Here is a 12502-nt window from a genome sequence, read left to right as displayed (position 1 = left end):
TTTAAGCTGCCTGTTTGTGGTATTTTGTTATGTAGCCAAGCTGACTGACACAGTGATTAGGAGGAAGTGGCCCCAGGTCAGTGTGGGGCCAGATGGGGAAGCAGAACCCATTCACCAGCAAGGAGAGGCCTTCCTACCTGACTCAGCATCCCTGCCATCACTCGTACCCTCACTTCCAGGGGTCCTCTGGGCACCACAGTATCCAGGTAAACCTACAAAGCAAAGAAGCAGAGTCCTAACACCACCAAGGACTCACAGCTCCCCCCAAGTTGATGGCCTCTTCTGGCCAGCAGACAGGGGGCCACCACTGGGCAGAGGGCTGTCAGAGCTCTCCTTGAGGGACAGCGGGCCAAGGGCATTTTGATCAGATGTCACCTACATGTGTGGTGGGAGAGAGGGCAGGCCCTGCCAGTTTTGACTGATAGAACCTTCAACGCCTTGGCTTCTAGGGAAGAAGTGAGCCGAGCAAGCCTGGCCAGTGGGGTTTGGGACCATTCCACAAACGAGATTTAGCAAACAGTTGATTCCCACAGGGAACCTCATCCCACTTCCTGCTCCCCCGACCGCATGGCTCTTCCCCAGGTTCTAATTTCTCCTCTTCCTGCCCTTGCTGGGTCAGCCGCACCTCACGTGTGGTAGTGGGTGTGCCGCCCTCCACTCATTCACCGGGCAAGTGCTCATGGACCTGGGTCTTGGGGTACTGGCTGAGGAGTGGGCTAGAGCAGTGAGGAGATGGACTCAGCGTGCACCATGTGGGGGCTGCCTGGGAACCCACAGATTCCCCAACTGCATCATGTAAGTCAGGCCCGCACAGGGTAAGGCAAGGCAGCCTCACTCTTGGGCTCATGCAGGCACGGGGCCAGCACCCAGGGTGAGAGAAACACAGTGATGACCGTGGAAGGTGCAAGAGAGACCTCACCCAGCCTGAGCCTGGGGACCTCTCAGGAGAAGGACCAGGAGACAGGAACAGAGGGGCCAGGGAGAAGGAAGGGCCAGCAGAGGCCTGGAGGCTGGAGGGAGCTCAGACCTGCAGGCGGAGGACAGAGGCCACCACACGGCCTTAGGCCTCAGGGCTGCGGACTATCACAGGGCAATGGCCAGCCGTTGGGAAGGTTTAAACTGGAGAGTGACATGATACGATTTGTGTTTCTAAAACACTGATGGCTTTATGGCTGAAGTGACTTCTGATAACCCCTGGGTTTAGGGGTACTTAGGGCACTCCAGAAGATGTATGTAAAAAAATTGTAAAGCTTGGAATAATTTTACATGTCCATGAGGATACACACACACACACACACACACACACACACCTATCTGTACACATATCTATATACATAAACACAGCACACCACACCATTGTGAATTGAACTAAACACACTTAGCCAAAGAGAGAGCAAGGGGTGACCCTTACAAACAGCCCTGGGGACCTGCTGCCCAGAGATGCTGTGCTCTCAGTCGGCCACCCTCCAGCTCCCATGGGCCTCTAAGAGGATGATCCCAGAGACATGGGCCCTTCTTCCAATGTGCTCACGGGTCAGACACCACGGTCCTTCCTGGGCACTGGAAGAGGCTGCGCCAGCCTCCAAACTCGGGGTTGATTTTGCCTTGAGCCAATTTTAGGTCCTACCACATGCTGCATTTTGCTGCATTTTGCTGCATTTTGCCCCGTGTGTGTCCACTCTGGCTTACAGCACCATTTCCCTTCACCCAGCCTCTCTGCACTGAGACCCTGGCTTCAGCTGTGTCCCCAGGACCTATGAGTTCTCAAAGATACTCCGGCAAGAGTATTTGAATTTCATTTTAGGGAAAATTATTTTAATAATAATACTTAATGTTATTTTTCTAATATAATGGAGAAGAGTTTACATCTTTTAAACTGAGCCCCCCCCAACATGTTAATAAAAGCAAAAATTTTATAATTTGCTTTTATGAAACTTGAATGACGCTTTTTGTCTCTTGTTTGCTGAATCAAAGAGAACCTGATATGATAAATTGATCTCCATAAAAAATATTTGAAACTGCTTATTGGCATGAATTGAAATTTTCTTGATACTTTAAGAACTAATTTCAACAATGTGAGGCAATGAATTAGGTGCTAAGGTAAAATTTTGCAAACTTCCTCCACAATATCTAGCTTCTTTTTTGTTGCTGTTTTCAACTGAATCACTATTTTTATTTGTTGCTTTGGTAATAGGTATATGTTATAAATGTTAATGTACTTCAAAATTGGTACTAATAAAAAACAACTCTTTTCTGTTTTATTTATAATGACATTCTTTGTAAGATCTCGTTTGTAAGGAAGGATTCTGCTGCTAGTAAGGTTTGGGGAAAAGATGGACTAGATGGCCTCTATGGCCCCCTTAGCTCAAAACTTCTATAAATCTGTAAAGAATCAAAGCAAAAGAATATTCAGGCCTTCACCAAGTTCTTAGCTTCTCAGCAGCAAAAGAAATTTGCCAGGGGACTGAAAAACTCTGATGCTTTCAAGTCTAGATGTAGGTACTTTATTTACTTCTCATCTGTTTCCCACATTCACTTCTTTTGGCTTATTTGAATGTTGGTTGGGTATGTTTTTTCTCACCTCCTCCCTTCCCAGTTTCCCATTTTCAGGGCTTCCCATGGCTATCAGGACAGTAAGGTAACTCTTTTCATGATAACATCTTCATCTGTACTTACAGGAGGAGAGTATTTGTTTCTCACACTTCTTGGATCAAAAACATGCCACGACCCTAATTTTTTTTAAAAATGAAAAATTAATTGATTCAAATAAAAAGAATGAAGTGTTTATTGGTTTCATATAAATTACCCAAGGATACAAACACATAGCCAGAAATTCTTGTAATCATATTGCCTTTTGCTTCTGCACTAAAGGTATAATAATTCTAACAATAGCCGTGTAGGTGTTCATAGCAGAAATCCATGGGTGAGTTTTATAGTTGCTTTGTGGGGATGGAGCATGAGAATAAATATAAGATTTTCAAGCCCCATCTTGGGTCCACAAAATCCCCATAAGACTCATTTTGTGCCATGAGCATGGCCTCAAAGTCTGTGAATGAGACGCACGCAACCCCTAAGACTCAGGACTGGCTACATAATTTGCAGCACCCGGTGCAAAATAAAAATGTGAGCCACTTGTCCAGATGTGAAGAATTTCAAGATGGTCACAGTAGAGCACTAACCAAGCACAGGGCCTTTCTGAGCACGGGGCCCTGTGGGACTGACTGGGTTCCACGCCTGTGAAGCTGGCCCTTCCAGGACCAGAGGGACACACCTATCATACACAAGCCCTTTCAAGGATTCATGGCACCATGTTTGCGCAAAAAAGAAGAGCACATTTTTAATCTTGGTGCAAACTCAGCCTGAGAAAAGATAATGAATTATAGAGATCTTGAATTATTTTTTAGAAATTTCCATCATAAAAACTGTGGCTCTTTGGACCTTGAGAACCTCGTTTAGTTCTTGTCAGAAAAGTAAATTTTTTGTTAAAATAAGAGCTAGTTATACTAGTGAAGTCCAAATAAGGTCTGTGTTTGAGACCTGTGTTAATAGTGTTGTACCACAGTCAGTTTTCTGGTTTTGAAAGCATACGATGGTTATATACAGTGTTATTCTTGGGGGGAGCTGCGTGAAAGGTACACAGAAACTCTCTGAACTATTTTTACAACTTCTTGTGAGTCTGAAAAGTCATGTTAAAAAGCAAAGCCATAGTTGTAGAATTTGTACATGGAGTGTATAATGGGGAGTTGGGGTTCATTTTGGCAGGAGGTATGGAATCACCGGGCTGGAATTTGCCCAGGGCCAAGGCCATTGCTCTTGATCTTATAGATGATCACTATAAGAGATGGACACAGGGAAATGTACCTATCTGTGGCTGTTCTGAGAAGTTTCATATTTGATCAGCACTATCAAATAACAACTCAGTAACAACCAATGATCACAATAACTAGGTAGACAGATGAGAGGGTTTTCACTGACTATGTGTTTGTTCTACCCATATCACAGAATCTTCTAGAAGGGCCGCCTCTCAAGGGAACCAGCTGTCAGTCATCAGTGAAGTCCCAGCAGGAGGGAGTGAGCTTGTGGAACTCACCAGAGTCCCCAGCACAAAGTGGACTTGGTCTGATGCACTTGGCGAAGATGGCAGCATTTCGCCTAAATCCTGGGGGAAATGCTGGGGGAAACTCCAAAGACAACACGTCTCCCTCCAGTTGAAAACAAAGGCACACCTTTCTCTGCTCAGATACTCATATGCAAATAAAACTGGCATTATGATGGGGGAGGTGGTGGAGTGGGAGTAGAAAAGGAAAGGTGGAGAGAAGCAAGGAAAAGGGATGATAGTGAAATGGAACTGCATGCCCCAATGTGACTTGAAGATGTAGATTCTAACATTCTACCGATGACGTTATAGACACCTGACAATTGAATATGCCCATGGACAAGATCTAGAAGGTAACACAGACAAATTAAATTGCTTAGATTTAGGGATAGGAGTGTGGGCAATTTTTGCTTTGGGTTTCTATTATTTTAATATAAGCCCTTCAATCATGCAATAAAATTTCAAAGAAAATAAAGCAGGCAATGGTCCTTAGCAACAGTTTTAAGATAGTTCATGTCTTGTCACAGATTTTAAAATATCAGGTTACCTGATAAATCATAAGTGACAACTTCACTTAGGGAAAGTATGTGAATGGCTGTCGACTCAACCAGCCACCACAGGTGCACTTACTATTTGCAGGATATCATAAAGGGAACCCAGAGACATTCCAAGAAATAGAAGCCACAGGCCTTAGTGTCCTCCCCTGCAGATGGGGCAGCAAGATACCCTCCTGCACGGGTCTGGTGAAAATGCAGTGGGATTATGCTTGTAGAGTGCAAACCCCAGGGCACGGTCAGTGGATCAGAGCTCTTAGTGTGCTTACCAGGAGCAATGCTCTGGCCTCCGGAAACTTACAGACCAGTTAAGGAAAGAGAGGCCCCCGCCAGCCCCCCAGGAGTCTCTGCACTCCCTTCCCCTGGGAGCGTGGATTGGTGGGCAGATGTCCTCTGGACCTGGACCTGCTCACCCCAGCCAGGCACCTGCCCAATAAATGATGGCAGCCCTGGGTCAACTCGCTCTTTTTCAAAGTGGGATCATCGTCCTCTTAGAGAAGGGAAGATTCAGCCAGTTTGGGAACAGGGTTTTAAATGACATTGAATTGCATAGCAAGAAACTTAGTCCCTTTCTAATTCCTCTTCCATACTCCTAATGACAACAAGGAGAAAGTCTCCATCGGGTGCCAGCCTGGCTTGGCTCTCTCTCTCCTTCCACATTTTCTACCTGGAATTACTGGGTTCTATTTCTATTGTGTCTGCGTTCCACTTACCTGCTCTTTATACAAGAAAACTGGTTCTTCCTTTACAGTTGAAATATAAAATTTCCTATTTAAAGAAGTGTATTTCATTTGTACACAAGTCCATATAAAGAAAAAAACATTTTAATACACTAGTGCAAGTGGCATATGCATGTGGCAAAAAGTCGTAATGGTAGCACTGGACGGACTGGAATGTGGGCCCTGAGTCATCTGACACCTGAGCTGAGAGGCGAAGGCATGTGAGGTTGAGCAGAATCCCAGGGCCTTTGAAGGTGGGGCTGGGGTGGAGGCAGGTGTGGATCAGGCCTGCGGAGGATCATCCTGGGTTGGGGGTTGGCGGAGCAGCCAGGGTGTCCCCCACCAGGGGGACCATCAGCAAAGCCACCCCTCTGTTTCAACCCAAGCAGCAAATGAGCCACGCTTACCTTAGCTCACAGCTTGGCGCCTGCCTCGGCTGTGTTGATGGACAGGGCTGACATCTGATCCCTGACGTATGACCTTTCCTGTGGGACACAGGGAAAGAAATATGACAGGAGCTGAAATTACAGATGGCGGCAATAAATGCAGAGAGCAAGGAGTATCATCTCCCCCAGATGCATCGTTCTATGCCATCACAGAAAGCATCCAGACTCTGGAAAATACACCTGCCCTAGAAAGCAAGAGGACATACTTGGGGAGGGGATGCTTCTGTAATTGCTGGTTAGGAAGTGGAGTTTCTTGTTGTTTAGTGTTTCATGTAAAGTGATGGTAAAAACAAAAACCAACCAACAAAACCAAAAGCCTTATTTCACTAGGGCCTCGGCGTCTAAAGGCCTGTTCTCATCCTCTTCTAAGACCCACAATGAAGGCTCTTGGGGTCACCACGGTTGGGCAGTGCTGTGTGCAGCCTTATCCATTCCTCATTCAACAAATATTCACTGAGGGACTCAAAAGCTGATGGGTGCTGGATTTCTTTCTCTAAGAGCTCACCAGCTTCCCCACAGAGAGGGCAGGCCCCTATGCTATCTTGCAGACCCTCTTGACTGGGGGTGTCCGGCGGCAGAATAGGACAAGGTGGGTGGAATCAGTGATGGCATCCGGGATGCAGGAGTCTCCCCAGGAGTGTACAATGTCCCCGGTGTGTGAATGCAGGCTGGTATATTCAGGCTAACGGAGATGGATAACGGAGAAGTGTGGAAACTTTGGCGTAGCCTTATTTACCAATGGCTACAAAGACATAATTGGTAATTACGGTTAATAATACTAGTAGTAGCAGCCACTGTTTACTATGTACCAGTAATGACTAATTTACATGTGCTATTTGATTAAACTGTCCAATAAGTGTGAGAGAAAAAGAACATCATTGATCTCACTTTATATATGAAAGTCAAGGATTGGTTAGATTCTGTATCTGATAAGACACAGTTTGGGAACCGAAACCCAGGTTTGTTGGATCCCTGTTCTCAGAGCCCTAAGATACTGTGGCAGGAACGGGGGTGTGTCCTGGGCTGTGAGTAGCAGATGAGGGAAAGGACATCTGCTGGGACAAGATGAGCTAGAGGTCCCTTGTCCTGGATTGGGTGCTCTTGTCCCTCTGACAGCTGGCCCTTGGTCAATGCCACCAGATCCCCTCCAACCTTCCTGGCCTAGCCCTGCAATGACCAAGCTTCCCTTCCACACACTCTGCTTCTGTAGCTGCTCCTCCTTCCCAAAAAGACAACCACTAAGCAGCTGGCCAACAAGAACAGGCATCACCAGCACCTCTCCCACACTGGCAGTGCCCTCAGCCAGTGCCTGGGGAGACGCCCTCCCCACTGGCCTCCTTCCAGCTGGGCAGCCTCAGCTCCACCCACCAAGTGGGAGGCTAAGCACAGCCCCTTGGCTCAGGAGCTCTTTCCATTTTCCTGGATGGTTGAGCATCAGAGCCGAGTAGAATTGCCTGAGGCAGGGGATTCTATCTGTCCCACAAAGGACTGTTGTTTGTCAGGATGGTTTCCTTCTTAAAATTACACAAACAAATCAAAACAGGTAGCTGCTGTTCTCATAGCTGGGGGCAGGGGGCATTCCTTCTGGGAATCCCAACTATCTAGACAGTTCGGACCATGCCTCTGCCTTCCTGTCCCCACGACAGGGAGGGCTGGACGCAGGCCTGCACAGACGTGGACTTACAGGTGTGTGCACCCTCAGCGTGGTCCAAGGCTCTTACTTCCCCTTCCTTTGTGCCAACAGAGGAGAGAAAATGTGGGAAGAACCCTAGGAGTCTTGGTCAACCACCAGCTTCTCCAACCACCAATCATCTTTTAGAATATCTCCCTATTTATCCGAGCCAGGGACCAGAGTTAACTGGACTCTCTTTTCCCAAAATCATCTCACTAAGTCTCTTCCTTCCAGGAGAAAACTGAGGGTACAGGTCTCAGACAACAGCAGATGAGGCAACTTGAATCTTCTGTGTGAAAGACGGTGTTCCCTTTTGACGTTTCTTGGCTTTCGTCTTTCGGATCAACCAGCCTCAGTTCAGGGTGAAGTGCAGACAGACAGGAGCGCTCACAGTGCTTGTATCTCATGGCCCAGCTGGTGACGAGGGCGACGGAGCCAAGGCAGGGCCAGGGTCAGAAGCAGCAGGTATGAAAACCCAGCCGTCGCTGGCTGCTTCCACCTGTGCTGGAGGCTTGTGAGGTGCTGTCATGGGCTTCTTCTTCCTGGACCCACAACCGACTGTGAGGCTGGCTTCATCCTCCCTCGCTCGCGGCTGAGGATGCGCAGAGATGACTCGCCCACCGTGACGAAGGCCCAGGGCTGTCCCTGCAGGGCCAGTGGGCTCTCTGCGCCACCTCTGCTGGAGAGGCTGCAGGAGTGGGCTCTGCCTTACCTCACCCCACCCCACGGCCAGGAAGCCAGCGCGGGCCCACGTGATCAGGGAGCAGAGCGTGTCCTCCGTTTAGAGAAGCTCCGCCCGGCAACGGCCATGTTTCCTAAACAAGGCTTCTCGGCCTGGGCACTGCTGACACTCGGGCCAGTGACTTCTGTGTCGGGGGGACTGTCCTGTGTCCGGTAGGATGTTCAGCAGCCTCCCCGGCTTCTATCCGCCAGACGCCAAAAGCCTCATCCCCCCACTGCACTCCCAATTGAGTTGTGACCACCAAAATGCCTCCACACTGCCCACTGTCCCCTGGGGGCAGGGGGAAAGCGGGGGCAAAATCGCCCCCAGTTGAGAACCAATGCCCTAGAACAATAAATCAATTTAGTGGGCTTGGACAATTTTCACAGGACTTTCTTTCCCATTTGCTATTCAAATATGGTGAGATGGTGAAATGAGAAAGGACGGTGAGTGAGAACAGTACGGCCGTGCCTAACTCGCATCGACATGAAACACAAGCACTGAGTTCCCCTACCTGGACAGGGGCGGCTCCACTCTCGTCGTTCCACAGGATCAGGGTCTGGATGCCTTCCTCACACGGGATAGAGCATCCCTGCCTCTGGCTTCAGACACAAAAGAGCATCTCAGCAGGAAAAGCAGAGCGGCTGTGATGAGAGAAAGGTGGAAACGAGGTGCACAAGCTCATCTAGATCAGAGGTGCCAACAGGATCCTGTGCTGCTAACTTGTAACTCAGCCATGAACTCAGGGGTCAAGTGCACCTTCATCATCTTTGTAGCCACAGCACTTAGCGAAGCTTGGGGCACAAGTAGGTGTGAGATGACTATTTGTTGAACTGATTAATACCATGTGACCAGTAATATTTTATTATTTCCTTGAAAATTGAGCTTCCTCATTAGCCTTTGCCAACCCTGGGAGCTTGTGTTCATTGCTGCCCTCAGCTATTATAAACCATACAGTCACCCTCAGACAGTGTCCATCTATAGATTCCATGGCTGTAAGTTGCTGTGTACTAAGTAGAAGCTGCCTTTGCCAGGCAGGCAGCATTTCTGACCAGGGTGGCAACCTCTGATCTGAGTCGGGGACTCTGACGAGCCCAGGGGTTATAGGGGTTATTCTCAAAGGCCTCGCGCTGACCTCGGCCATCCTCTGCTCCCCACGCCCGAGGACTCACCCCCCTGGCTCACAGCCTGGGGAGAGGAGCCGCATTCCCAGGATAGCTCCTGTATTTGCTGACCTGCCAGAGCTATGAACGCTGCACAGAGAGAGGCCAGGACCCCCTGGAGGAGCCCTGCTCCCGACGGAGGGCTCTGCACATGTGAATCCACCAGGACAGGAACAGACCCTCACATGGACAGTCTACTTCTGGGAAAGTCCCTGTTTGTCTCCGATGAAAAGCAGCACCAAGTAGTCACCATGTGGGAGGCTTCTCAGCATTAAAAGTTCCACTGAGCGACCTGCAGAGGGAGAGGGACCTTAGCTGCATTGACCTGTGCATTTGTTCAACTGCTCAGTGGGTATTTCCTAGGTGCCTCCCGTGTGCCAAGGCTCTGTATAAAGTTAGGGTCGCCAGAGCGACCCTCACTCGGACACCAGCTGCAAGTGTAGGGGTCCCCAAGACCACCCTCAGGTTGATAATTCTCTAGAAGGACTCAGGACTGGTTGAAAACTGTATATGCAGGGTTAGGGTTTATTACACTGAAAGGATATGGATTCAAATCAGTCAAGGGAGGAAGTACATGGGGCAGAGTTTAGAAAAGTATCAAATGCAGAATTTCCAGTTCTCCTGCCCATGGAGTCAGGACCACATCACCTCTCGGCATCCATGAGTGACAAGATGCATGGAATATTGCCAACCAGGGAAGCTCACCGAGCCCTGTGTCCAGGGTCTTTATCAGAACTTGGTCTTGTAAAACTGGTTAGCCACCTACATGGCTGATTAACTGACACCCACATGCGTACATGACCCAAAGGTCACACCCTAAATCACATTGTTCCTATTGATGGACACAAGATCCCCTCCCCTAGGTAAACAGAGACACTTTTATCAGGCAGGGTATTCCAAGGGCTTGGAGATCACCTCCCGGAAGACCAGACCTCTTTGGGGGTACGTTTCAATGCTTTACGGCACACTCTGGGTCTGGCAACTGTAAACATGGACTCACAGTTTCAACTAAAAAACAGGTTACATCCTAGAGACCAGTTAATAGAAGCACAAAGTAGGATGCTGACACTGGATGCCGGTGGTTCCTCCTGGTTAAAGCACCCCAATTTTCCTTTGGGGGAGCCCACACTTCCTGAACTCTCAGCCTGTGTGGGTCAAGAGAAGCTAAGCCCAGATCCCAGCCAGATCCAGGGGTGGGCTCAGAGCCAGCCAATCAGCACTTCTGCCCTCCCCACCCACGATGCTGAGTAGGACAGGTAACTCAAGCCTTGCAGTGAGGTACACCTTCTTGCTAGGTGCCAGGATGAGTCCCAGGGACTCCCAGCTGCTACCCTGCCACCTCCAGAGCAGAGCCTGCCTTAAGATGAAAGGACCCAGAGAAAGGCAGGGCCAAGGTCTGGAGCTGCCTTCTCCAGGAAGTCCTCGGAGCCCCCAGCTCTGCTGGGACACAGGCTCACTTGGCCTCTTTCTCGGTTACATAGCTAACACATTCCTCTTTTGCTTAAGTCTGTGGAAGTCAGGTTTCTGTCTTTTTCCATCCTTTATCCCCGACCAATGTGAATACTCACCATGATTTTCCCCCAGTTTCCACGTGTCTTCTGTGTTTCCCCAGGTCTTGTCCAATTTGAAGGTGAACGGGTCGGAGTAGGGCTCCTGGTCCCCATCCTCTGCCTCGATGGGGAGGGGCTTGCCTCCTGCAGACTCCAGACCTCCAGGTATCGAGACCGAGGGTGGAGGGTGGGCGCATTGTCACTGGTGTCTGACAGGAAGAGCAGCATGGTCCCCGTCCCCGTCCGTGGCGGAACACCTGTGGCGGGGGAATTCCAGGAGGGTTGCTGATTAACTAAAGAGGCTGCTCCATGCACACAGACCCCTGGGAAATTAGCGTTCTCAGCCTCTGGGAAAAGAATCACTCCATAGAAACACTGAGGCCGTTTCCCTTTGAAAGTCATAAGCTTTACTGCAGGGGCTCAATCTGTTTTACTGCTTTTTGAAAATTCAGAGTATCTGGGCAGGATAAGTTAACAAAACACTTGGGCTTCCCTGGTGGCGCAGTGGTTGAGAATCTGCCTGCCAGTGCAGGGGACACGGGTTTAAGCCCTGGTCTGGGAAGATCCACATGCCATGGAGCAACTAGACCTGTGAGCCACAACTACTCAGCCTGTGTGTCTGGAGCTTGTGCTCTGCAACGAGAGGCCGCGACAGTGAGAGGCCCACACACCGCGATGAAGAGTGGCCCCTGCTCGCTGCAACTAGAGAAAGCCCATGCACAGAAACGAAGACCCAACACAGCCAAAAATAAATAAATAAATAAAATTAAAAAACAAACAAACAAACAAAACACTTGCCCTTTCACATCATTTGTAGAATGAGGTAGAATGTAGAATCACCGAGTAGATTAAAATATCAGTCATGGGCTTCCCGGGTGGTGCAGTGGTTGAGAATCTGTCTGCCAATGCAGGGGACATGGGTTCGAGCCCTGGTCTGGGAAGATCCCACATGCCATGGAACAACTAAGCCCGTGCGCCACAACTACTGAGCCTGCACTCTAGAGCCCGCAAGCCACAACTACTGAGCCCTTGTGCTACAATGCCTGAAGCCTGGGTGTCTAGAGCTCGTGCTCCACAACAAGAGAAGCCACCGCAATGAGAAGCCCGCGCACCACAACAAAGAGTGAGCCCCTGCTCACCGCAACTACAGAAAGCCTGCACGCAGCAACAAAGACCCAACACAGCCAAAAATAAATAAAATAAATAAATTAATTAAAAAAGAAAAAAACATCAGTCATGCAAGGTGTTAAGGCTGGAGGCTGGGGGTCGGGGGGCAGGGGGGCAGGGAGGGGGGGATGCGTGTGACGTGGTGATGAAAAAGTCTGCACCCAGACTGGTGTTGCATCTTGTAGTCCTGGTCGTGATCCTGCACTAGGGTTTCGCAAGGTGGTACCACAGGGGGACACTGGGCAATGGGTACTCAGGATATCACTACGTTATTTCTAAAAACTGCATGTGAGTCTACAATTATCTCAAAATAAAAGCTTATTTTTAAAAGCCATTCCACTGAAAAAAGTGCCATTCGTGAAACCATCCCTAACAGAATCATGGAGCCCTCCTCACCTAACACCAGTTAGGGAC

General features: G+C 49.0%; 1 protein-coding gene across 1 annotated transcript in view; it reads right to left on the bottom strand.

Annotated features, from left to right (window-relative positions):
• CDH26 (cadherin 26) overlaps positions 1 to 12502 on the bottom strand; it is a 48394-nt gene that overhangs the window by 16395 nt on the left and 19497 nt on the right. The window contains 9 exon segments of the mRNA XM_060077934.1: positions 5569 to 5629; positions 5787 to 5854; positions 8040 to 8132; positions 8723 to 8811; positions 8814 to 8852; positions 9444 to 9514; positions 9516 to 9663; positions 10940 to 11077; positions 11080 to 11178. Of these exon segments, the coding sequence (XP_059933917.1) occupies positions 5569 to 5629; positions 5787 to 5854; positions 8040 to 8132; positions 8723 to 8811; positions 8814 to 8852; positions 9444 to 9514; positions 9516 to 9663; positions 10940 to 11077; positions 11080 to 11178 (806 nt within the window).

Source organism: Mesoplodon densirostris, chromosome 16, assembly GCF_025265405.1.
Source record: "Mesoplodon densirostris isolate mMesDen1 chromosome 16, mMesDen1 primary haplotype, whole genome shotgun sequence".
In the NCBI taxonomy this organism is placed as follows: domain Eukaryota; kingdom Metazoa; phylum Chordata; class Mammalia; order Artiodactyla; family Ziphiidae; genus Mesoplodon; species Mesoplodon densirostris.
This window is presented reverse-complemented; position numbering and strand designations above follow the sequence as displayed.